This window comes from Lutzomyia longipalpis, chromosome 1 (genome assembly GCF_024334085.1).
Source record: "Lutzomyia longipalpis isolate SR_M1_2022 chromosome 1, ASM2433408v1".
Classification (NCBI taxonomy): Eukaryota; Metazoa; Arthropoda; class Insecta; order Diptera; family Psychodidae; genus Lutzomyia; species Lutzomyia longipalpis.
This window is the reverse complement of record NC_074707.1, coordinates 26,089,239-26,114,263: the sequence shown is the minus strand read 5'-3', so window position 1 is coordinate 26,114,263 and position 25,025 is coordinate 26,089,239. Positions and strand designations below refer to the sequence as shown.

The following is a 25,025-nucleotide window of genomic DNA, read 5'->3' as shown; positions in this document are numbered from 1 at the left end:
CACATTAGTAGATGATGCGGAAAAGTCAGAGGGCGATATCTCGTTTCTCATTGTAGAAGAGGAATTTTCCAATAAGGCAATAATTCTATTTTTCAATTGTCTTTCTTTACCCCAAATATTTGCTTTCCACCCTCGGGACCGCCCCCTCCTGCGGCGCGACATTATCCATTGTGGCGTGAAATAATGCACACAATAATTATATAAAATTGATAAGATGAAGAAATTGTGTCAAGAGGTTGCCCACAGAGCTGATAAGGGAGAAAATTTATTATTGTGTAGTCAATAAATAATTAAATTGTAATGAGTGCAACTGAAAGTATTTGCGACATGTTTGCGGCACATTCGGGCGTCGGGCATTGTTTGCAATTTCAGCGAGATGATTTCTTGGAAAGAGGCTACGTGGATTTTCCCGAAAAGAAAACACGAGTTCCATTGAAAAGTGACGCAATGAGGTGGTTAAACTCAAATGGCCTCCGAATATACGAATATATAGTGCGCCTCCTCCACTTCCTGCACAGCGAGGCCATGTGTGGAAATTCTTTCCCGTGGGGTGCGCTCGTTAAGTGGAAACCCACCCACGAAAATCGATATTTAGTAAAAATACTCACCCAAAAAACTCCCGCCATTTGACTTTCACTAAAGCAAGTGATTAGCCCCTCGTGCCGAGGCACGTGGCCGTGGGAGCCAAGAGCCTACGCATTTGGACAGCCGGTGCATTTTTTCCACATCATTTAAAGGGGACTCTTGGAGGATTTGTGGTTAAAATAGCCTTGCGTCTCGAGAGCAAAAATAAATGTGCCAAAAATTCACAACAAATCGGCGGCGCTCATAAAAATAATTCCCCTCCAAAACTACAAGAAGCTGGGAGTTCTAGCAGTTCAAGCACTTCCATAGCAATATCGATTTGTACAAATTTTCAGAATTTTTTCTATTTAGTTTTCACAGAACTTTCTGCAAAAAAAAACATTCTACTTACATTGCTTTAGATGACAATATCCTATGCCACGAATACCCCTGAGGGGAACACGTTGCCAGAAAAGGAGATTTATCTCAAAATTTCCAATCGCGGGGTAGAGAAAAGTCTTCTCGGTCTATTTGCCTGGACGTTAATAACTTTCACTACACACCTCGATATTTACTTTTATTCTTTTTCTAATAAAACACTGGATTGTTTACAGGTTATTAATCACGGGAAGTACACACACTGGGATGATTACAATTAATCCAAAAATTTGCGTTGTCGCGCAAAAACACCATTGAAAACTAACCACTGAAGTCTGTTTCTGACAACCATGACATTACCCAATAAAAAATTATTCGCTGAAATGTGCCTATTTTCCATTGGAAAAAGAGCTCGTACGTCTATTTTTCTGTTTAAGAATTACTAGCTGGTCTAGAACAAGTTTGTGGCAAGTAAACTTCTACGAAACGGCTGTGCCGATTGTGAGGAAATTCGGTTTGTAGAGGATTTCTTTACGAATTGTATGCGCTATAAAAGATTTTATTATATCCTCTCCAACCTTTTACTTCATAAATGATTAAATATCAGATTCCAGTGTTTTCAAAAATATGTATGAAGAGCATCATTCTTCCCTTCCCACCCCCTAATAAAACTTGTATTGTTTTTATCATTTGCAATTATTTGGTTGAAAAATATTTCGTGTACCTACCTAAGCTTTTGAATGTCTTTAATATATTGTTAGTTTAACCTGCTGGCCGCCAAGACCTTGGAGCTTCCTTAGAGCGCCAAGGTGGGGTCGTTGAACGACCCCACGAAGGAAGTCGATTTTCTCATAAACTATAAAACCGGGAACTGTCGGGTCACTACCTTTAGACTCCTTATATAGTCCTCTTGCCCCTTGCATCACAAATTCGCCACCCGGAAACACGCAGAAGAAGATATTAGGGAAAAACATTTTTCACTCCTTTTTCACACTTTCTTCGTGAGAAATTTGCCACGAAGTTGACCGCAACTGCTATTTTTTTTCACTACTTCCCCACATTCCCCTCACTTCCCGCACCGTGATAAATGGCAATATTTCTCGAATATTCTTTATTGTTTTGCACATTTATATGCTTCTAATTATGTTTTATGTTGTTTATGTTACTTATTCGCGATAATTCTGACACTGAGAAGGTAAAGTGAGAAAGTAAACACAACCCTTCAACCCCCTTCAACCATATGATTTATGATGTAACTAACTTCATTCTGAGAAATTTTCCGCAGCATGGCCGTTACACCAATTTTTGAATTCCCTTCTTCTACATTTTCCTTAATAACTTTTCTTGTGGTGGACGGATTGAGCTGAAATTTTTACACAACCTCCTCAGATAACCAAAGAACTTATTTCCAAAAGATGGGAATGGTATCTTTTATATTTATTAAGTTATAGCACGAAATATAGGGCTGGGGTCGTTCAACGACCCCGCTTGGCGGCCTAGAGGTTAAGCAAATACTTCGGTCATCAAAAATATCAATAATAATTAATTTAGGTATAATTTAAAGTACACGTAAATATTTTTGAATGCAGAGCTTAACCCTTTAAGGTCCGCAATCAATCTAGCAAGCTAATTAAACTAAAAATTATTTTTAGGGGTTCCTTTGAGCTCAAATAAGACATTTTTGGCAAAATAAACCCAACTCAAAAATTTACGGTTTTTCATTCTTCCTGATCCTGTGAGTCCTTGAGGATCTCCTTTTGTGGTCATAAAATGATCAGGGATTGTAAAGACATAGTCTTGTACAAATTTAGACTCAATATTCATAAAATAACTAAACAAAATGAATTATTTTCAAAATGAGCCTTTGGGTCAACGTATGACCTAATGGACCTTAAAGGGTTAATGTGTATGGTCTGTAAGGAAGTACGATTCAGTAGAAGACTATTTGATTCTGATGCGACGTTACAAGATAGAAAAGATAAGTTTTTTCAACATTTTTATTCATTAATTTCACATCTATACATATTTACACCATTTCTATGATGAATTTAGTGTTTCTCTTGACATATTTTCTAATTCATTTAATACTTTTCTCATGTATTTTCTAATAAATACATAATAGGATACATCTTTTTTTTCAATAATAAGAGAAGAACTGTGTTAATTTATCCCATACCATATATTTTTTTTTAAATGTGTGCCTTAATAATCATTTTGCAATTACAATGCATCATCTACATATATATATATATATAACATTACGGTTTTATTATCTCAAATATTACACAATGCAAGTATTTTTTTTTCATTTAAATGTTTCAGCATAATTAACAGCATGACAACGCGACAGAATATTTAAAGGAGTTTTATACTACAAGGAAATAACTTTTACGGAGAACTAAAGAATGATTTTGGGGATTATATTGCAAGGTTTTTGTTAAGGGCGCGCAAAGGGTGGTGTTTTTGCAAAACTCGAGGTGATCGTCAGGTGATCTTGAGAATATCACTGATTTTTTTTTGAGCAGGAAGGATACAGCAAGAACATAATAAAATGAAATCAAATAAAAAAAAAGGAGACAAATTGTCAAATTGTGCAAAAACATAAACCCAGAGACCTATGTAGACTCACAATTGGGTCGCCCAATCATCGAATTGCTTTGAAAAACTGGCAGCAAAGTGAGAGGAGAAATTATGATGGAAATTTTTGAGCTGCTGCTTTATCTCAGTAGCACTTTGGTGACTGCAAAGCAAGATGCTGTTGACAATTGTGAGAGCCAATTGTGAGAGGATTCAATAAATTTCATATAGGAGGCAGCATTAATTTGTCAATTTGAGAGTATATCGCCGTCGTTTAGCACCTCATATGCTGAGGATTTTTATTTAAAATGAGAGAAAATAATTGGGGAAAATTTTGAAAATGATTGGGGAATGTGTGAAATTTTTCAAAGCGTCCGTTTCTTTTTTTTTTATTTGTATCCTCTGGATAAGAATGGGATAATTTAGACTGTGGGCGCAAAAGCCTTCTTAATCTGTGAATTTACGATTGGCATTGCGTCCAAAGAGTGCAGTACGCACAGCTGGAAGCAATTGAGCCGAAATTAGTTCCAAACGCGACTCAAGGGTGTTGGGTACACGGATGCGCCCATTCAGGGCAGACAACTCAATACCACCGCATGCATCAGCCGGCAGGAAGTTTTCCGTGTCCAATGTTATCACGACATCCTTGCCGATTTTATCTTTGTACTCCTCCACAGCACGTGGCAAAACACTTTGCACAATGTTATGATCCACCTGACGAGCCTTTAAGATCACATTTGGCTCCATGAGCTGCATAAGAAAGAAGAATTAATTAAAGGATAAGAAAATCTTATTATGTGGAATATCTACTTGGAATAATCCCTGAACAACAAGAGTGCGAAGAACGTCAGCGTATCGAGATTGGTCTTTTGTGACCTCTCCTAGACGTCGTCGAGCTTCATCTAGCAAGTTTCTAACATGATCCTCGCGAACTTTCAGCACCTAAAACAACATAAATTCTTTGAAAAAGTTCTTTAAAAAAAATCATAATCACACATTACCTTTAGACGAGCCTGATTGAGCATGTTGGAAGATTGAATCTTCTTTTGGAGTTCAACTTGTTTCTCCTTCTTCTCATAGTATTCCATGATCTTGAGACGTTGCTGCTGCACAAGACGTCCCTTTTCGATATTGAACTCTTCTTCTGCCTTTGCATCAATCTCCTCGGCCTTTTCATTGGCTTCTTGCTCAATGAAAGCCATCATATGCTTGATCTGCAAGAATACGTTCGTTGCATTACAATTAAAAGACCCAAATATTATTCTTTATCTATTGGGGTAATGGGAAAATCAAGATTTTCTTTTTTTAAAATGAAATATTTATTTTAAAGTTAATATAATAAAGTTATCATGTACTACATAGTTTTTATTCCGAATCACGGGGAGGTGAACAGATAAGAGCGGGTTCAGTACGCAACAAAATTCCGGATCACATTACTTGAAAAGTAGTATGAAGAACATGGCGAAGAGTCACATGACTTCAAGGAAAAATACCAATATTTTCCATCCTAGAGTTACTTTTACGGACATTACCATGCTTAGATTTGTGGAGAGGTTCATGCAGAAGCCTTTAAAGGGCTTTTAAAAGGAAATTTTGGGATATTTATTCAGAAAACATTGATGGAAGAAAAGGCTGCAACAGCTGGGCTATCAGAATTCACATGACAAGACGTTATGTGATTCCAATCTTAATTCTAATATGTATTTTTTAGAAAGATAAATAAATCCTTTCATGCAGGATATGCAAAAAGAAACAGCAAATGTGAAAATGATATAGAATTTCATGAAAATCTGTGGTTTTTCTTGGAGATTTTGGTGGGTGGAGGTAAGAAAAGGTCACTGATGGGTGGTTAAAAAAATTGTTAAATTACAAGGATTTTTACCTGTTTCTGGACATCTGCGTCGCTTAGAGCCATCTTCGCGCCTTGTTCACCACGGGATTAACACTAAAAATCGTAAAACACTAGATTATTTCGGCTATAATCTTACTCTACGCCACCACCTTGTGAATGAAGAAAAATTCACAATGACCAAAGTCAGTCATATGATTTGGAGTTGTACCATTAAGTAAGATTTTATGGGAATTCTCGGGAAAATTCCATAGACATTTCTTTTGGTTCCAATGGAACATACCGACATATTCCGACAGAATTGGTCTTTAAGCGTAAGATGGCGCACAATTCGATTTTAATTGGCGGGAGTTGATTTACCGAACTTTTAATTCAAATTATTTGCAAATTTTGAGACAAGGAGCGCACGAAAACATTTATTCAGCCTGATGGGTAACTAATGTTGATACCATTTGTGGTGGTTACCTTACTTAGCCCTAGTATAGGTCAGAGCAATAAGCTGGGAATCGTTAACAGTGAGAAACTTTCGTGTTACCTCTATACAGTCGTGATCGTGCAGTAGGACCGTCGTCAAAAAAACTTCTCCACGGTAAAACGGCTTCAAAATGAGGAATTTTGCCTTCGTAGTAGGACAATTGATATCCTACCTTTCCAATCAGACCCTGTACACGGTCTACTTTGTTTTGAAGTTGAAGAGCAAAAATGGCTCACTTTTTGTATGGGAATTTTTCGCCTTTGGTAATAAAATTTTAATTTTTTGACATTTAGAATACTGATCGCACGCTGAGAATCTGTCATTTTGTAGGTTATTAGTTGTAGAATTTAATGGTACAAACGGATTTGAGATTGATGCTGTCAGTAAAAAAGCGCAGTCCAACTTCATTTTTTACCAAGGAATTCCATACAAAAATTGAGTCGCGTACACGGCCTGTTTCCAATAGTAGGGGAACGTGGCCCAATTGCGACCCCCTAAATTCTGTTTCAGAAGGATTGAAAAAAGTCATATTAAAATGAATTAAATCTTCCCAAGTTTAGTACCATTGGAAAGGTCATTTAATAGGCTAACTTTGTTCTATAGATGCAAACATTCTATCTCTTACCTGTTCTGAGTAATAATGGAATTAAAAAAAGTTGCTAAAATTGCACTTTTTCACCACGGTGTTCTAATTGCGACCCCCCGAGGGTTCTAAATGCGACCCCCTTTTTTTGCCGTAATTTGTGGGTTTTTCACTAGTAGATCACATTTATCACTACTATAAATAGGGAAACTGCCATGAATTACCCGGAAAAGCCGGAAAATCAAGAATTTATTTTCATTCTTCCCCACATTTGTTTTGACATTTCGCCCTTGAGGTGACTACACGAAATTTCACACACACACCGACAATTGCGCACTCACTGACGTAATTCGCAGAAAATCCACGAAAATTCTTCTGAGGAATGCGTAAATTACACTAACTGCATTCCCCTTTGGCTTTAGGAACATTTTCACTGCGAAAAAACTTTCAAGAAACGTGAAAAAATATTGATTTTCCCGAAATCAAAACACAGCGCGGTCTGTATGAGAGAGACACTTCTACACCACTACACGCATGCGCGACTGCTTTACCGTGGTGAATGGTGGAAATAGACGGTCCGAATTGAAACATTTTGGGGGTCGCTATTAGACCATTCTGCATGTATTACATTTTCACTTAATTACTTAAAATACCTAAAATCTTTCAAAAAATTGTAAATCAAGTAATAAACTAGACCCTCTAAGCTACAGAAACGCGGCATAATATGAGACATAAGTGGGAAAAAAACTCATATCAACTTAGTTTCTAAAATCAGAAAATGTCGGCCAAGTGCTGAAAATGAATTTTGATTTTTTATTAGTCCTGTTGTGTACCAAATTAATTTATTTTAGGCGCTAACATTATCTTACTATAATATCTTCATAATGTAGTGAAACTAATTTTATAATATTTCGTCATTTACGAGAAAAAGGGGCGGTCGCAATTGGGCGGCGGTCCGATTTGGGCCACGTTCCCCTACTAATTGTCCCACTGCGAAGGCAAAATTCCTCATTCTGCAACCGTTTTACCGCGGAGAACTTTTTTTGACGACGGTCCTACTGCACGATCACGACTGTATGTATTCATTCATCCTGTGGACGTATATGGCACTTAAGTGCGTAGAAGCCTCAAAAATTAAATATAAAAATTCAACATCTGAAACATACTGAAATCACTGATCGAATGAATGTTTTCTTAAGTTTGCCTCGTGCCAGATTTTTAGATTTGATGATAAAATAATCTTTCAGTATGTTTTATAAATAAACACTTTCACTGAAATCGTGACATGTTACCATTTAGAGTTGTTCGTTGATTAAAAATAGGTCAACGAACTTTATTTAAAAAAAAATGGCGAGCATGAAAAAGGACGCTAGTTGAATAAACTTGTGAATAAGATGAAGATTAATATAAACACAGGAATAGTTTCAACTGGGATATGACAACTTAATATATTAATTAAAAATAAATTTCTGTTTTAAATCATTTTATTGACACTTTGAAATAAACTTTTAAAACTTTTTTCTCTACTAACCAAAGGAAGAACAAATGGATGTTAGAGATTTAATTTTGAAAGTTTTTTTTTTGTGACGATTTGATATTATTTAGTACTTGTTGTACTCATTGAAATAACTTCCAGCATCGTATTGGTTACCGTACTGCTGGCCGAAGTATTGCTGATCGTATTGCTGGTTCTCGAACTGTTGCTGAGGGTATTGCTGAGAGTATGGCTGAGGGTAGAAATAGGGCTGACGGTTGCCACGAGTAGCGTGGTGGAATTCCTGATTCTTGCACTCAGTCTTGGGCACACAACGACCATTGTTGTGACGCACGTATCCACTGACGCACTTGCACTTGGGAGCACAGTTACGGAGGCTGCACTCAGGAGTGTTCTGAAAAAAAAAAACAAAAAAATACTCATCTCTACGGTAGAAGATGGTAGAACATGTAGACTTACCTTCAGTTCGAAGAAGTTTTGGTAGTTACCGCAAGTTTCTTCGCAGGGACTGGCACAGTTATCGTAGTACTCGTACTCCTTGTTGCATGACACTTGTGATGAGCCTTGTGAGCCTTGGGTAGAATATCCAGAATAGGAACCTCCAGCACTGGGGAAGTTGCTGTAGAATTCAGCACTGGCGAGGGTGCCGAAAGCAGCCAAAAAGATCACAACAGCGTACATGGTTATTTGCGTCAAATTGGAGCTTTTCTTTAAAACGTTTTCTCAAATATGATGCTCTTTTGCTCTGCTTCACTATTTATAAGCCCCCGGTATTCATACGTCGGCATAAAATTAATCTAAATCACTTTTCTCAATCAAATCTGCTGATGAGACAGCTATGTCATCAATGAGATGTGTTTCACGCCTTACTCCCATGAATTACATCATTTTTTACAATTCCAATAACCGTTTTAAAATGTCCAAAAAGATTTATTTTTAAGGTCCTTTGCATAATAAATTAATTGATTTATAAAAAGGTTTGCTCTTTAATTTATTTTACAGAGAAATTTAAAAAAAAGTATGATTTTTTCACCCACTTTTCTTCTAGGAGCAATGATCTGATGCAATTTGTTATCAGACTTAATTTTCCACGCGAACTAAACTTTGATTTCTTTTAAAAGTTTGTTGTGAAAAGTCAATATATAACTGAGAAGAATTTCCAAACAATAAAAAAAAAATTATTAAATTAAAATTTTGTAGTTTTTTTTTATTTATAAATTAGTGTTTTTGAAAAATGGTTTGATGAATTCGATAACTTATATGGAAGAGTCAGGGTACTTCTTTTGAAAACATTCATGACTTCATTAGCATCAGAAATATACATATGAAGAGGGCCAGACCGGAGAAGGTTGGACGATCAATTTTCTTCTTCTCAATCATTAGCTTTCAGAGTAAAGTGAAGCATTTGTTTTATGTTGATAATGCTGTAGCATAATTTTGTGGTCATTATAAACACATATTGGAAATTGCGAGATAATGCATCACTAAACAACTGTAAACTTTGACCCTCAATAAATCGCAGAGAATTAATATGAATTAATTAAAGCTAAAATGGAAGAAGTATAGAAGATTCTGTTTGGAGCATATAGCCTGAATTATTATACGCTGCAAATCTTTCCCAAAATAATGATGATTATCGTTTTTGATAAATTTAATTTACATACTTCAAAAGACCAGTAGAATACCTACATATTCATAAAAAAATTACGATATGGGATTCTAAGTATCTTATGATTTTGGCTAAATGCTTTACTTTTTTCACAGCTTAAAACTTCGTAAGTTCAATAAAAAAAACTTGAATAAAAAAATCGACCGTGTTTCAAAATTATATTCTAAATTATTATCAACGACCTATCTTGATACGGAAAGAAATTAAGAGCAAGGTAACAACACTGCTTTAGTAGACCAATATTTATTTTGCACAAAAATACCTTATTTTGTACATACATATTGTATGTAATGTATTTGATTTACTTTGTGAATGAATCACTTGAACCTCATTTTTGGTCTTCTTGGTTGTTGGGGGTTCCCTGGTCGCATTCTGAAGGCTCCACACATCGAGATCTGTCCTCATTCCAGACGTAGTCATCAAAGCAGACGCAGCCTTTGCCTTCACAATCAGCTTCTCCTTCACCACCATCATCACTGCCTTGATCTTGATTCTGAAAAGAAAGAAAAAAATCTTTCCAGGCCCTCCAGACAAAAATGTCAAAAAAAAATTAAATACTTGGATGTCTCCGCAGGTCCTTTGATTTTTAGGAGCACAATCCGTGGGTCGAGAGTTTGGGGCACAGCCTGCCGGTGAGAACATGTTTTCGTTCCTTTGGGCTGTCGCCATGCTGAGACACATGACGAGAGCAAGACAAATAAAGAAAGTTTGGTTGTTCATGCTTGAGAAATGTGAGAAACGAAACTAATTTTGCTACATAAATTGCCCAGCTTTTATATCCAAAAAAAAGAGCCATGAATATGGGAACTTTACAAGCGGCTGCTGAAAGTGAAATTGTGCCCATGTGCCCATTGTTTTCGTGCAGCCAAATGCAAACATTGATAACAACTTACATGGTTGACATGAGCATGCAAAAATTTTTTTTAGTATGTTGATTTAATAAATGGCTTTTGCTTTTATCATTTTTAAGCTAATTAATGCAGGATAAGTTTGGTAAACAATAAAAAGGTCCTTAATGTTTTTAAAAATTATAACACGCTACAAGCATTATAACAAAGCTTTTGCTCAAAATGGTGCAGCACTTGACTACCCGGTTTTGTTCTTTGGATTGCGTGTTTTACTCAATGAAATTTCAAACGAAAATCTTTCAAAACTTGACCCGACTTGACCTTATGGCACTGAGTTCATAAAAAATAATTAAAGGGACAATGGGGTTCTTTAATGCTGCACATGTGTTACATGGCACTACTATTCCCAAATTGTAAAAATTAAAATGAGTATTCTCCTTCTTAGACTTCTGACCCAATCTTCATTTAAATGATAAAAAAAATGAGAAGCTACTTAAGTTTTTCATATAATAAAACCCATAGATGTAGAATTTAGATTGTTCTTAGCTCTAAGTATAAACTTATTTTCAATTTTATTTTTATTTGATGTAAATTCTTTTTTTTTAAATTTTTTTTGCAGTCTATAAAGGCAAAGAACTACAACTTCCTGCATAGTTTACGTGATTATTATTATCATCGATGGAAGTGCCTAGAATCCCTGAAAGTGGAGTGCAAATAAATAATTCCTATTCAAAAATATATTTATTTGCCAGCAATATTTTTTTTATTGTAATTATAGATATGATATAAAAGAGAGAGAGAGTTGGCATTTAGGAAACATCGTGTTACAAAATAAAAAAATAAATAAATCAAATAATTTTGAGAAAGTAACCGGACCGTACTAATAAATTAGTGGGCACACACAGACAGGAGTCCAAAAAAAAATGTAAAATAAATTGAGGAAGGAATTGTATCTACGTGAGTCTTTTCCTCATTGCAGCTCTCCTCATTGGTCTTTTTAATTGTCCCCTGCAGGACGTTTATACCTTGTTGTTGAATATGTTTGCTGTACTCGAGGGAATGTTCTCTTTATCCTCGGCGGGGATTTCTGACAGAGATTCGTCAACGTAGATGGTGAATGATGGAAATTTCTTTGCCAATATTGCTGGTGGGACCCATTGATGTTCTAAGGTGTCGTCCAAATTGTTTATATCCACCTGCATACTGGGACTAATGGGGATGTCACTGATGTCTGGATATTTTATTTCATATTCCTTAAGTAGGAGATCTTTCTCAAGAAGGTCACATCGATATTTGAGGCACTTATATTTCCATTTGAATATATCTTGTTGCATTACGTGAACCTCCTCGGCTAACTGCATTTTCTCTTGAAGTACCGTCTTGTTATTTATTTCCAATTTGGTCATTTGAGTACTGCGAATAGAAGCAATTTTTAACTAAACTTTTCAACTTTATAGAATAAAAATAACTTACTCCCAATACTCATTCAATTCAGCAGTCCAGGCTGCTCCGTGGTCCTCTGCTGCTTGACTTAACTTCGCCTCCAACCATAAAATTCGTTCCCGTAGATTTATATTCTTTTGCTTTTGTTGCCCAATTTGCCAGAGAAGTTCTTCCTTTAATGAATTATTACCATTAACAAACATTCTCTGCATCTTTTTAAATTTTTGGGCAATGTCGGAAATGTCCTTTTTTAGGCCTTTTGTTTCCTGCAGAAAGATCGTCTTAACATCCATGTGCTCCTTCGTTTTCTTCCGGTGATCATCCACCTCCGCAAAAATGGAATTCCTCTTGAGATTCATGTTGGCATTGGGATTATTCTTGAGGACCATTATCTCGGCGTTGGCTTCAAAGAGTTTCGTCTGCAGCTCCTCAATCTCCTTGACATGAATCTTTACCTTTTCTTGAAGGTGATGACGCTCTTGCCTCAAATCCCTACCATATTTACTCATGACTTCCAATTTTTCTTTGAGTCCTCCTAGTTTTTCGAAAAACGTCTCATTGAGATCCATGGTATTCATCATCGTTGAATGAAACGTTTATTCACACACAACACAACCTTCTCAAATTGTTTCTCGAGTTCACTTCGATCCCAAACAGATTCTCCCATTATTTTCCTTAGGCTTCTCAATTTCAGAGAACAATTTCTTCCGATCCTTCTCAAATTCTGCATCTCTAAGGTTTTTGAAGATACTCGGGGTTGATACTGACGGAAATTTTAATGTTTTGATGATTTAGAAGAAGTTTTTGAAGACTTTTCACTACATGTGCTTTTGAAAGCATTACGCGTATGGAGATTTATTCGTGGTCAGCTGGGTAGAAGCGAACTTGTTTGACAACACGGGGACTTTTCTTTTTGCTTCTATTTTCCTCAAAAAATCCGTGTTTGAGACAAGGAAAGTTCTCATTACTGAGTATAGGTATTTAACAAACTTGCATAGTGTAAGAAAAATCTCTTGGGAAAGTGTTTTTGTAAGAATAATTTATCAAAAGTGTGACATTGTATTGCATTGAGGTTAGAATTTGCGCGGTTGCCAAAAATGGTTCCAATGGGGGGTCCCTTGGGCTCCTCTGGGGCTCACAATCCACATTCCGTACATGGGGTACCACCACCAATACAGAGCACCCCATCCGGTCCCAATACACTCTCAACGAACAGCCAATCCAACAAAGCATCTTCCGCATCAGTTGTAAGATTTTTGTGCATATTTCTGATATTTGGAGAGTTTTCTAATTGTATTGGCATTGAATTCTCTTCCAGAAACCAAACTACACACTCAAATTCACACTAGCTGGGCACACAAAGGCTGTCTCTGCAGTAAAATTCAGTCCAAATGGCGAATGGCTTGCCAGCTCCTGTAAGTTCCCGGTCGCTTTCCGGAGAGACATAACCTCATATTTGTATTATGCTTTGCAGCCGCAGATAAACTTATAAAAATCTGGGGTGCTTACGATGGCAAATTTGAGAAGACGATTGCTGGACACAAGTTGGGAATCAGCGATGTGGCATGGTCAAGTGACAGTCGACTCCTGGTGAGCGCTAGCGACGACAAAACGCTCAAAATTTGGGAACTTAGCTCCGGAAAGTGTCTCAAGACCCTCAAGGGACACACAAACTACGTCTTCTGCTGCAACTTTAATCCCCAGAGCAATCTCATTGTTTCCGGAAGCTTTGATGAATCCGTGAGGATTTGGGATGTACGTACCGGGAAGTGCCTGAAAACTCTTCCTGCGCATTCCGATCCCGTTTCTGCGGTCCATTTCAATCGCGATGGTTCGCTTATTGTATCATCTAGCTACGATGGGCTGTGCCGTATTTGGGACACTGCAAGTGGTCAATGCTTGAAGACCCTCATCGATGATGACAATCCACCTGTGTCCTTTGTCAAATTCTCCCCCAATGGAAAGTACATTCTGGCCGCGACTCTTGACAACACACTCAAACTCTGGGATTATTCAAAAGGCAAGTGCCTCAAGACCTATACGGGGCACAAGAATGAGAAATACTGCGTCTTTGCAAATTTTTCCGTAACTGGAGGAAAGGTAAGTCTGGTTTTTGAAGCCTCAATTCCATAATCTGGTTATCAACTCGTTGCTTTGCAGTGGATTGTGTCTGGAAGTGAAGACAACATGGTTTACATATGGAATTTGCAGAGCAAGGAGGTTGTGCAACGTCTCCAAGGACATACAGACACAGTTCTGTGCACCGCTTGCCATCCCACGGAAAATATTATTGCTTCCGCGGCCCTTGAGAACGACAAAACCATCAAACTATGGAAGAGCGATACCTAAATTTCTAACCGATTAACTTGTAATCCCTCCTTTTCTTTCCTCAATAAAGTGTCTACATCCTCTTAACTTACTTAGTAGGAATGTAGACGAATTGCTTTTGACAAACATTAAATCACTATATTCTTTGAAATTACAAAAAAATGAATTTATAGCGTTCACAAGATTTTTAATGGAATAAAGATTTTGCAGAATTTTCGTAATTCTGTTGCATTTCCGACATTCCTTTTCATTTTTTTTTCAAATAACCCAAATAACCGACATTTACTCCTAATTGTTGTTGCAGGTTGATTAATTGCATACCTTCAGTGCACTGATTTAAATGCAAAGTCGCGAATTGATCTAAATTACAAAAAAAAACGATTTTTTAATTGAATATAATACAATTTTCCCTTTTATTCTTATTAAGTTATATCATTACAACTTCCTACAAATTATTTGCTTATGACTTTATATTGGATATTCCTATTCCCAAAAGATATTAATATTTACCATTTTTTGTCAAAATAATTAACTAAAATAATTTGCGATTTTTTTTAAATACAGGAAAGATTCATTAGGTAAATGTTATGTTATTTTCAGAGAATGATCTTTCCCAAAGCTCCATGAATGATGTCACCACATTGACTAGTAAGCTTGAAATAGCTCCTCATTCAGGTCAATTAACTCCCGTAATTATACTGTGCTTTCATGCTTTTAATTGCTAATTAACTATGTATCACTCATAGTGATTTGCCAAACATTTGGAGTATCATTTGCTTGGACATACCTCCAATAAGGATTTGATTTCGAGTTAATCATGTCTTCTGCCAAGGACTTGAAGTGGTTGACGTGAGTTTTCTTCGTAGCGGCTCTTTCAAGGATATCTCAACTTGGATGCGGGGTGTGTAGCATCAAAATCACCTTCAGAGCAGCAGCAGTTTGGGGTGAAGGGTAATTTATGGGTTTCGCTATATCGTGACATGTCGGCAGGTGGCTCAATCTCGATAATGTTGCTCGATTCCCTCCTGTGGACACCCCCAGCTCTCTCATGGACGCGCCAACGCACTGCCAGAGAATGCGAGTAATTCAGCTCGAAGTTTCGCATTCGCGAAATGGATTGAATTAATTCGCAAACATCCGGAATTTATGGGAGGGTGGCATTTTTCTTTTTTTTGTTTGTGAACCAGGATTTGAAGACTAATTGATTCTATGAATTGGCAGTGGGTTCATCCACTTGATGGGGTGCTGAAAGGGCAAAACCCCATTTGAATGTTGGATTCTCTGGTTGAATTCCCAAAAAAAAATCGCACGCAAAAGCCCCTTTGTTGCACGCCTGACAATCCCCCAAACTGACAAAGTGTCGATACAGAGAGATACATGGACTTGATGAATGTTCGTTTGCACCAAAACCCAAAATGCGGTATGGCGAGAGGCTGATGGTGAGGCCACCCGCAATTCCTCAAACCCCCCACGCTGACAATAATTCAATACACATTGTTGCGCACCGAATGAATGTAATACAGCATGCTCAAAACTGAATGCTGCCAATGCTCATGGAAATCACTCACCTTAAAGAGAAAATTAAAGTTACTCCACCAGTGAACTATGGCATTAAATATTAAAGCTACACCACAGCATTTCGTCCGGTAATAAATTTAAATGGGAAATTTGCATCACTTGAGGCCCCGGCATGCAATCCTTCAATCTCGCAACATTAACGCCCATGTGCAAAATTGACACGTATAATTCAGCTTCCAATTACAATCATCCCGGAAAATTTTAATTACATTCATATTTTTGGGAAAATTGGAAAATGAGATTTCCATTGAAAGTCCCACTTTTTTGCCATTTTGATTGTCTGGCTAATAAATGAACATTGTATCATTAATACTGGAACATTGTATCATACGAAATGCAGAGCAAAAAAAAATTGTGTACATAATATTTTTGATGATGGCTCTGATGGCTCAATACATTGTTACACGCAGTTGCATATCGATGTGTATTTTTTTTCAAGAGACAATGTTTATATCCATTTATTCAATTATTTTCCACTTTATTGTTATGGCATACAAGGGAAGCATCCGTGTGATAAGTTTTCATACAGTCTGTAGGAAAAATTTCGGAACAACCCTTTCGGTGTTTTACTAGAATACGCTTCGCTGGGATTTTTTGCGCTTACAACATAAAACATAAAACAAAAAACATAAATCATAAAACATAAAACATAAAACATAAATCATAAAACATAAAACATAAAACATAAAACATAAAAACATAAATCATAAATCATAAATCATAAATCATAAAACATAAATCATAAATCATAAATCATAAATCATAAATCATAAAAACATAAAAACATAAAAACATAAAACATAAAACATAAAACATAAAACATAAAACATAAAACATAAAAACATAAAACATAAAAACATAAAAACATAAATCATAAAACATAAAACATAAATCATAAAACATAAAACATAAATCATAAAACATAAAACATAAAACATAAAACATAAAACATAAAACATAAAACATAAAACATAAAACATAAAATTTTAGAGAGAAAATAAATTGTGATGGTTTAAAGGTAGATTAGGACATGACTTTTATAAGGGGGCTACCTGAAGGGGGGTGTTAGGGATCGCAAGTCAAGTAGTGGACTGTATTTATATATTTTAATTTCCAAAATTATTCTACGGTGTGGGTGGGTGGCGAGGATGGCAATTGTAAGCAAATGAGGTCCAATGGCGAAAGTATGTGAGGGATTCTGCAATAAATTGTTCTAATTAAATTATTTCTAAATGTGCTACAAATGATTTTTACCTATTTTAATAGCTAGCCGCTATTTGTCCCTTCACGCCTTCCTTTCTCTTGCGTTAAATCCTATTTAAATTAATTCTAATTAGCTACATTCGTTCATTATAATATATATTATCTACCATCTTTACCTTTCTTCAATCGGCTATCTTAATCACTCAATATTTTTGCCATCCTTTGGCGCCGACAAATTCCTATGAAATCATTTAAACTATTACTACATATTCTTCATTTTTTTTGCATAGATATTTTCAAATTACTTACTTTTTCAATATGATTTTCACAAATTTATGTTAGCGTCTCTTTGACTTCACTTATTTTTCTCTACAAGAATACGCCTACTGCGATTAACCATAAACTAAACCTATCAATTTCCCTAAAGGAACTATAAGGGGCTATTCAATCCTCAACAGGGGGCTTTGGGGGGGAAAATGAATACGGCCATCTGAAACCGCCTGATATATGGAGCCTCTGTGCCAAACATCGCGATCGAGCAAACGACCTTTCTTTATTATATAGATATGGAGGAGATTAAGATTAGGATGTATGTATAAAGGTGGAAATTTTTGAGGTAGAAAGTCTTGGTGCAATTATTTTAGAAGGTTTCTTCTGCTAGAGAAATATTTGTATTTTTCTGTTCAAATAAACTGATATTTTTTTAAATTTCTTATGGATTATTTCTGCTAATTTTTTCTTGGTCCGCTCCTGTTGCTAACTGATTGATCTTCCATAATTGGGAGATGGATAATTTCTCTTAGCTTCGCTCTTTGGCAGATTTTTTCCTTTAAGTGATTTTGCTTCACGTTGAGAGTGCACCTCTCATCCTTTCGCCTTAATTTGCTCGATGTCATCTGCAAAATTGTTTTCATATTATCTTTGAGAAAATTAATCCTAAATCACCTTTATCAATTAACGAAATGGCAATCAAAAATATGTAAATACACATGACTCTATAATTCTGCAATGCACTGTGCTTTTTTTCCATAAACGAAGAATTGAAAGGAGCTTGTTTCCCATGGAAAAATATTTTCATTTTTGTGTGGAAAAGACAGATTTTCCTGCACTTTTGTGTTACAACATTGTCTGATATTTCCATGTCAGGATGAATTTTACAATTTTTCTGGAGAATCAAATGGAAAATTGAGGATGCTCTCAGGCAAGTAAAATGGTTGCAAAAAAAAGAGAATATTTTGCTAAAAGTTCATGTAAGCATGCTATAAAGATGCAATCGCTTGGAAAAACTGTGGAAATTTTTTTAATTAAAAAATATTGTAATGACATTCTACCAAACGGGGGAAACACACATCAACCGCGGAAGCAACAGTTTTGCTATATAGAAGTTGCTTTTTGCGTGGATTCAATGTACTACAGGGTGCGGTGTGCCCGGTAAATGGTATATTGGAATAAATGGAAAACTTTTCGCTTCATTCGCTGAAATGCTCAAAGTAGAACCTGAAAATGAACTTTTTTCTGCTTTTGCTTTTTTGAAGGACTTTTAATACATAAACCCTTTTTCTCAGGGGGGTTGGAGTGGGGTGTTTGTAAACACGAGATGGCGAGATAATCAAAATTGAAATCAAGAGCATTCGCATGACGTCAGGGTGAGTCAATCAATTGAACATCAATTGCCACTCAGCACACATTTGGCGCTCTTTCACGTCACTCAATCAGTGGAGAATGAGTTTTTGCCACAGTCTATTGACTTTGCAACATCCCCACAGTTCAAAATGTAACACGAATTGTGGAAAAAAGGTGCTAAAATGTGAGGGCTTGGGAACTCCCCGAACTCCCTCTGAAACCATCTGTTTTCCTCTTCATTTCCCTGAGCAAATAATTTCCTTGTGAGTCGTGCAATTGACTCGGTCTGCGACAATGTTCATAAGTCCATTACGGTTTTTTAATTAAATAAATAGTACCTTTGAATTGTGGCCCACCCTAAACATCACCACATATCACTCCGTGTCGGGGATGTAAAACCAAACAAATTATTCGTTTTAAATACACAAACCACACCCTGTCGCAGCAAACTGCAAGATCTCTCTGGGCAATCAGATAAAAATTGCATGCAGAAACGCATCAATTCCACCTCTTTAATGCAAATACCCAGCATAAGTCACCATCCACGGACACGAGCCCATGTCTCTTGCTTGTGTGTCACCACAGCGTTTGTAATGTAATTTTAAAAGGGATTAAAATTTTTGCAACAGTCTGTGCCGTGCAGTGGATCCATTAATTATGCTTGTGTGTTTGCAAAAATGAAAATCAACGTCTGGGGGGAGGTGTCCGTCAAACAAATCAAATGCCGCACAAGCACCCTAACACAGCGCCCCAGAGGGGACATCCTTCACACTGGTATTTAAGATACGGGGGAGTAATCGCACTAATGGTAGAGCGTGAACACAAAGTGACTCCCGTGGCTCCAGTTCCTTTTTATATGTGCAGATAGAGAAGAGATACAATTATAATTAATTTCATGGGATGGGTTTTATCATTTGGCATGATTTTTTGAGTAATTTTTAAAATTTATATGTATCAAATATTGAGACATTATTGAAATTATTTTAATAGCACAATTTAATTATGATTTTGTCTTGATTCATTAAGTAGCACCATGAGTTACTCTAATTAGTTGGTATACCACAATCGTGGCATACCAAGTTTTCCTGTGGTCAAAAGGAAAAAAGTTTAATTAAGTGAAGCCGACGTGAAATGTTGAAAGTGAAATGGAAAATTTTACTTTTCCTCCGGTGAGCGAAAAAAGTTTATTTACATACATATGACAGAACTATATTTAAATTCAACACCATTCAAAACTATATATCAATTCTTTAATCATATTTTTCTCTTTAAATCAACAAAATATTTTTTTTGATTAAAAATATGCGGTGAGAGTATTTCTATGGCAAATTTTTATATAGTCTTTATGATTTTTTATAATTATGTTCGAACTCGACATCAGAAATTTATATTTTTGTTGCAATCGGTATAAAATATTTTTGAATTTTCCCATGAGTTAGGTTTATATTTTGAGCCATGAAGATATTTTAGGGAAAAAAAATCCTAATCAGGAATCACCGCTAAAATCGCTAAAAGGTTACGTTTGATTATCTCAAAATGGTTGTTTGCTCCCTCATGGACGTGTGTCTGCAGTGGATGGTAGATTGAAGCCCAGAAGGGATTCTCAGGATATGATTCTGTTTCTCTTTTCACTCCATCGATCACGAGGGTTGATTTTGAAATTCCTTGCTTGAGAAAACTGTTTTCATTGGACATTTTTGTATAATATCAGGATTGTTTCGTTTATTTCATGGCTGCATGAGACAGGATTCACCCTGAAGCCTGGAGCTATTGGTACACTCCTTAATAAATTTCTAAAATTTAAAGTAAAGACGCGTTAGATATAAAATAAAATTTCACACAAAAATATTATATATCATTGTAATATTCTTTTGAATCATAAAATTATTCAAACTACTGAAAAATAAAGTTTCCTTATTGCTATGTATAAGTTTCTAAAGACAATTCGCCCTTCCTCAAAATGCATCGAGGGGAAAAATTATTCAGTTCAGTGCTCAGTATAAGATATTTGATTATGCTTTCGTCAGAAAATGATGACGAAAATAGCCCAGGGAATGATATCAAATCAAAATTCGCAAAAAAACATAGAATGGTGGTTAGTGGTCCGGAAAAATGATGCATTTTGTGGTCTGTGAACGTTTCACATTTTCTTGCAATAGGGACGAATATTAAGCCATTGCTCTCTTGCCACCCCCAAAACATTTAGTCCAATTCGTGTGATAAAGGAAACCGAGGTGGTTCTCTAAATTTCATCCCATTTGACGAGGAAAATGTTTATAAATGATTCCCTTTACGGTGGTTGCTCTTTGTGTGCTACACCCAAACGCCATTTGGGGGTGGAGGAGCGAGAAAAGAATTCCATGATCTAGCGGGTGGGTTATTGAAGTACTAAAGCTTAACAGTTGAAACGTTTTTATGCTATTTTCACTTAAATGCAGGACGACTATTTTCCCATTTCAAGTTCTTACATATACTGCATATATACATATTCTCCACCCTGTGAGGACTCTATTAAGCATTTTGATACTCCTTGGAACATTTTCTAAAAGATACAAAAAAAATGTGAGAAAGAGAAAAGAATAATGGAAAATGTTTCAAGTAGTCTTCCCACTTGAGTGAATTCTCTAAAAGTTTTTAGTAAGTTTTCCTTTGAATGGTCATTTTACATTAACATTGTCCATTTGAGTCTTTGGAAATTTAATTGAATTTTTCCATGTAAAAGATTGTTATCAATAGTTCTAAATGCTGAGTTGCATGAACGAAGAACTGAAAAAAAATAGTTTTTCACAAAGAAGTACAAAAATTAATACTATACGTCAAAAAAATATTTTAGAGGTTTAGATGCCTTTATAAAGCTTTTAGTGTGATAACAAACCGATAAACAGATGAAGAGGTGACATAGCAGGAAATAAGGCTTCTTGGGAGATAGGAAAGCAACCGGAACATATAGGGGACGAATTTCACACTTACCGAGGCAGGATATTATTGCATTATTACGCCACAGATGGTTTGGCAAAGGGCGATGGACTTGAGATGCATGTTTGTATCCCAAGGAGCTTTTGGGGCAAACCATTTGGGTTTGAGGGGGTCAATCGACAGAGGATGTAATCACACAATTTCAATTACCGCTGCAGATATTGATGAGAGTATTACAATGTTACCACTTCAAGGTATATGTATTACCCATCATGTAGAATCTGTGTGTAGTAAATGCATTTGGAAACTCCAGAATCACTTTGCACTCCAAACATCTACGGGTGCTAGGACAATCCTGCAGGGGTGGTGGGAATTGCGCCTAAAGAGTTAATGCTACAATCTATCCTGCATAACGGAAATTTGATGCTTCGGCAAATTGAATTGATACATTTGTGGCCGCGAGGAAAGTGTTTGCACGCAATGTATGCGACACCTAGTTTACATAATTGGAATTAGAGTAAGCATTGCATCTAATGTTGTACCCATCCTCACGGGTGCATCCCTAAAACGTCCTATTTCTGCCACCCACTAACTGATTCAATATGCTGTACTGTCCATTCGATTCGACAACAAATTCCCTCAGCAGTTCCAAGAGGGGTTCCGCCCATTCCATCGATTTGCATATGATTCCCGGTATTCCAACTCATTCAGCGAAATAAATCGCATGAAATGGTTAGCATTTCAAGGAGGAAGCTTACTTGCAGACACAACTTGGGAATGAAGGAGAAAAGTTTGAGAAAAATAGCTCTGTGATTGTTTTTCTCTGGCAAAATAAAATACGAGGAGGAATCTAATTTGCATAGCTCCCACTCAGCAATTTTCCCATTCTATTCCAAAAGAATTTCTTCCATTTTGATTTACTTAATCATCCCCGTCATCTTTTCCCGTGATGACTTTCCTGTGAACAATCTCATTGTTCACTTTGCCATTCTCTTCATTTAACCTTCCCCTTTTATCTCACAGCGAAAGCATGCAAATGCAACCGATTTTCATTGCAAATACTCCCCATATAAATCATTCGATATCGATTGAATTGGTCGTATTTTCGCCCCCATGGTGAAAATGTGAAGGGAAACCCTTGAGAAAGTTTGCGTGGGGAGTCCACCCGCAAGAATTGATTGGGTGGATTGGAGAGTCAAGGCCAATAGCACTTGCATTCATTGTGATTTTTCGCAATTCAGCAGCACCATTCAATACTTTATTGAGCATTTTGTTATATCAAAAAGTGGAGAAAAATGTTGGGCTATTTGCATAAATGGTGCACTCCTTGTTCAATCGCATTGAATGAGATAAACATTCAACCTCTTGTACACAGTTCAATTCCCCTGAATGTGTTTTCGTGTTGATTGCAAAAGGACAATGGATATTTGATAAATTTTATGCTCCCAAAAGCACTTTCATCTCAATCAAAACTATTGACTTTAGAAAAAAAAAAAGAATCTAAACTGAAGCAAGGGTGAAGAACTTGGAGATATTAATGTGTATATGTAAAAATGTTCGTCCTTCCGGTTCTTGCCAAAGCAATAAGGAGTTCGGAAAGGGTTGTAAGACAATTAATAAATTTTAATTATTGTGTTAGTATAACGAAATATCCAAATATTTTGTTCATATTCAGATTAACTTTTTTTCCAAAAAAATCATCAAAAACTCTTAATTGTTAATGAAAAAAAAAATGTGAAAAATTTCATAGAGCTTTAGCTTTACCATGGGCTATTTAGAGATAGTTTTCCTATTTTTTTCTATTTTTATAATATCCTCAAATTTTTTTTTAAGATTTGCCCAACCGGAATGGTATTTGCTGCATAAATTACATCATATCACAGCACACAAAAAATCTTTCAGGGCACACAACGGTGCCAAAAAATAAAAGTACTATTAAAGTATTTTAATTACGCGCCCAGACTCTTGGGAAATTTACAAATATACTTTCCCCATGGACTCAACGGTCGCAGCTCAAAATATTTTCACTTCCTCCACACTGGACGGCATTTCCTGGCGGGGCCAAACATAAAACAGAATAATTACGTGGATAGTCTTCTCGTGTGACATTTTTCGAGTAATTATTCTCTACTTTGTAGATGGAAGAGGTAACGTGGCTCTCTTGTCTATCCTCCCGTTCACTCATATTATACCTGCAGGACATGGTCAAATACAATTTATGTTGCGCATTCACCGTCTGTTGGGCTATTTGTGCGAATGACGAAAATATTGCAGACCAAACCAGACGTTTTTTATAGCATCAATTTTTCCCCAACCAGGAAAATTTATTCGCCCAGAGCCAGGGGAAGTGTGGGTGTGGATTTGAGAAAAATGATGGCATGGAATTATCCACGAGCTTTTCGTATGTGCGGCTTTGACAGATTACACCCTGAAGCTGTGAAAAAAAATGAAAACAAGAAAAGTGGTTGGGGGTATAAAAGTAAGCTTTGTTCCAACACTGCGCTCCCACAATCTTCCGCAAAAACATACACTCATTGCCAAGGGAGATGCGAATTGTTGCGGAAAATATCCTCTGTGGGAAGGATAGCACACGGGAAAAATAGTTGAAGATGCTGGTGAATGTGGGGAAAAAGCCAATTCCCAACTTACATTGCATTTGGGGGAGTCAAATTGAAATTGTAATCCCTCAATTTTCTGTGGAGCGTCAGAAAAACGTCCGAGCGATGATACTTTTTACCCCGTAGAATAAATCTTAATAAAAATAGCACTTAATCCATTTTGATATGGATAACACTATTCATTAAACGGAAGTTTGCATTAAATTAAACTCACAAACTCCGTTGTTCACACAGAGTGGGTGCCATAAAAGCGTCCTGAGATGAAACTTTGCATTTATGGGTATGGAATTTGCATAAGGGTTATCCCCTACTCTCAGGGATACTCTCGTCAAGGACATAAACTTGACAAGAGTGACCGCTTTCGTAGACGACATCGTAAAACACAGATTCCCACCGTATCTCACAAATGGATTTATGTCCTTATTGTACTAAGATGAAACCAAATCAAGAAAAAAATCTCAGGCTATGAAAGCCATTGAACCAAGTGCTTGAAATTTGATCATTTTACATATATTTATTTTTTTAAAAGTACATTGTACATAATTTTTTGTACATAATTGAAGTACATACATTTGTATTTTATTTCTTAAATGATCTATAAAATTTCATATTTCTTTTACAAATATATTTTTAATTATTCTAGCAATTTAAAGTAAATAATAATTAAGCAAGAGTGGGAGTGATCAATGGATTTATCATTCCCATCTATTTTTCATTCTTCACTGAATCTTTGTCATATAAAAAAAAATTGCTTCAGAAGAACTTTATGGAATTTTTGAGAACTACATGTATTTATTTATTTTATTATTTTTAAAGTACATTTGGTGTGCAATGATTACCCCTTTGAAATTCACGGAAATTAATTCGTAAAGCCATAT

General features: G+C 36.1%; 4 protein-coding genes across 11 annotated transcripts in view; 1 reads left to right on the top strand and 3 right to left on the bottom strand.

The window, feature by feature from the left end:
- The window catches only part of LOC129797524 (ecdysone receptor), a 91,652-nt gene extending 90,346 nt beyond the window's left edge, over nucleotides 1-1,306 (bottom strand). For 2 of the 6 annotated variants that reach the window (XM_055840195.1, XM_055840205.1), the window contains exon 1: nucleotides 977-1,306. The gene's annotated coding sequence lies outside the window, so the exon portion shown is untranslated. Of the gene's footprint in view, nucleotides 1-608; nucleotides 881-976 lie in introns of those variants that run through there. The other 4 variants (XM_055840202.1, XM_055840201.1, XM_055840203.1 and 1 more) reach the window with 3 other exon arrangements.
- Nucleotides 1,307-3,185: 1,879 nt separating this feature from the next.
- Nucleotides 3,186-5,582, bottom strand: LOC129797727 (V-type proton ATPase subunit E). The gene is made up of 4 exons (XM_055840558.1): nucleotides 5,402-5,582; nucleotides 4,521-4,733; nucleotides 4,330-4,461; nucleotides 3,186-4,269 (listed from the first exon to the last, which is right to left on the bottom strand). The coding sequence occupies exons 1-4, from the start codon at nucleotides 5,432-5,434 to the stop codon at nucleotides 3,967-3,969; spliced, it is 681 nt and encodes a 226-aa protein (XP_055696533.1). The 5' UTR covers nucleotides 5,435-5,582; the 3' UTR covers nucleotides 3,186-3,966.
- A 2,310-nt stretch (nucleotides 5,583-7,892) lies between these two features.
- Nucleotides 7,893-12,660, bottom strand: LOC129797606 (uncharacterized). 3 transcript variants are annotated; one of them, XM_055840355.1, is made up of 5 exons: nucleotides 11,912-12,660; nucleotides 11,464-11,851; nucleotides 10,149-10,216; nucleotides 8,381-10,083; nucleotides 7,893-8,315 (listed from the first exon to the last, which is right to left on the bottom strand). In XM_055840355.1, the coding sequence occupies exons 1-4, from the start codon at nucleotides 12,460-12,462 to the stop codon at nucleotides 9,834-9,836; spliced, it is 1,257 nt and encodes a 418-aa protein (XP_055696330.1). In that variant the 5' UTR covers nucleotides 12,463-12,660; the 3' UTR covers nucleotides 7,893-8,315; nucleotides 8,381-9,833. The 3 variants fall into 3 exon arrangements, with proteins under 3 accessions (XP_055696330.1, XP_055696331.1, XP_055696332.1); XM_055840356.1 differs by having other exon boundaries at nucleotides 10,149-10,260; nucleotides 11,912-12,659; XM_055840357.1 differs by lacking the exons at nucleotides 7,893-8,315; nucleotides 8,381-10,083; nucleotides 10,149-10,216 and adding an exon at nucleotides 11,112-11,135 and having other exon boundaries at nucleotides 11,912-12,658.
- Nucleotides 12,661-12,733: 73 nt separating this feature from the next.
- Nucleotides 12,734-14,452, top strand: LOC129797637 (WD repeat-containing protein 5). Its single transcript, XM_055840409.1, has 4 exons — nucleotides 12,734-13,128; nucleotides 13,200-13,296; nucleotides 13,356-13,981; nucleotides 14,042-14,452. The coding sequence occupies exons 1-4, from the start codon at nucleotides 12,979-12,981 to the stop codon at nucleotides 14,228-14,230; spliced, it is 1,062 nt and encodes a 353-aa protein (XP_055696384.1). The 5' UTR covers nucleotides 12,734-12,978; the 3' UTR covers nucleotides 14,231-14,452.
- The last annotated feature ends 10,573 nt before the right edge of the window (nucleotides 14,453-25,025 follow it).

Bases quoted from the DNA above. Each gene is read 5' to 3' on its own strand.
- LOC129797606 (XM_055840355.1), bottom strand. From the start codon at position 12,462: ATGATGAATACCATGGATCTCAATGAGACGTTTTTCGAAAAACTAGGA. The intron at 11,852-11,911 runs GTAAGTTATTTT...TTCTATTCGCAG, and splicing joins GAATTGAATGAGTATTGGGA to TACTCAAATGACCAAATTGG. The intron at 10,217-11,463 runs GTATAAACGTCC...TCTCACCGGCAG, and splicing joins CAAACATATTCAACAACAAG to GCTGTGCCCCAAACTCTCGA.
- LOC129797637 (XM_055840409.1), top strand. From the start codon at position 12,979: ATGGTTCCAATGGGGGGTCCCTTGGGCTCCTCTGGGGCTCACAATCCA. The intron at 13,129-13,199 runs GTAAGATTTTTG...ATTCTCTTCCAG, and splicing joins AAGCATCTTCCGCATCAGTT to AAACCAAACTACACACTCAA. The intron at 13,297-13,355 runs GTAAGTTCCCGG...TATGCTTTGCAG, and splicing joins CGAATGGCTTGCCAGCTCCT to CCGCAGATAAACTTATAAAA.
- LOC129797727 (XM_055840558.1), bottom strand. From the start codon at position 5,434: ATGGCTCTAAGCGACGCAGATGTCCAGAAACAG. The intron at 4,462-4,520 runs GTAATGTGTGAT...ATGTTGTTTTAG, and splicing joins TCAATCAGGCTCGTCTAAAG to GTGCTGAAAGTTCGCGAGGA. The intron at 4,270-4,329 runs GTAGATATTCCA...TTTCTTATGCAG, and splicing joins TTGTTCAGGGATTATTCCAA to CTCATGGAGCCAAATGTGAT.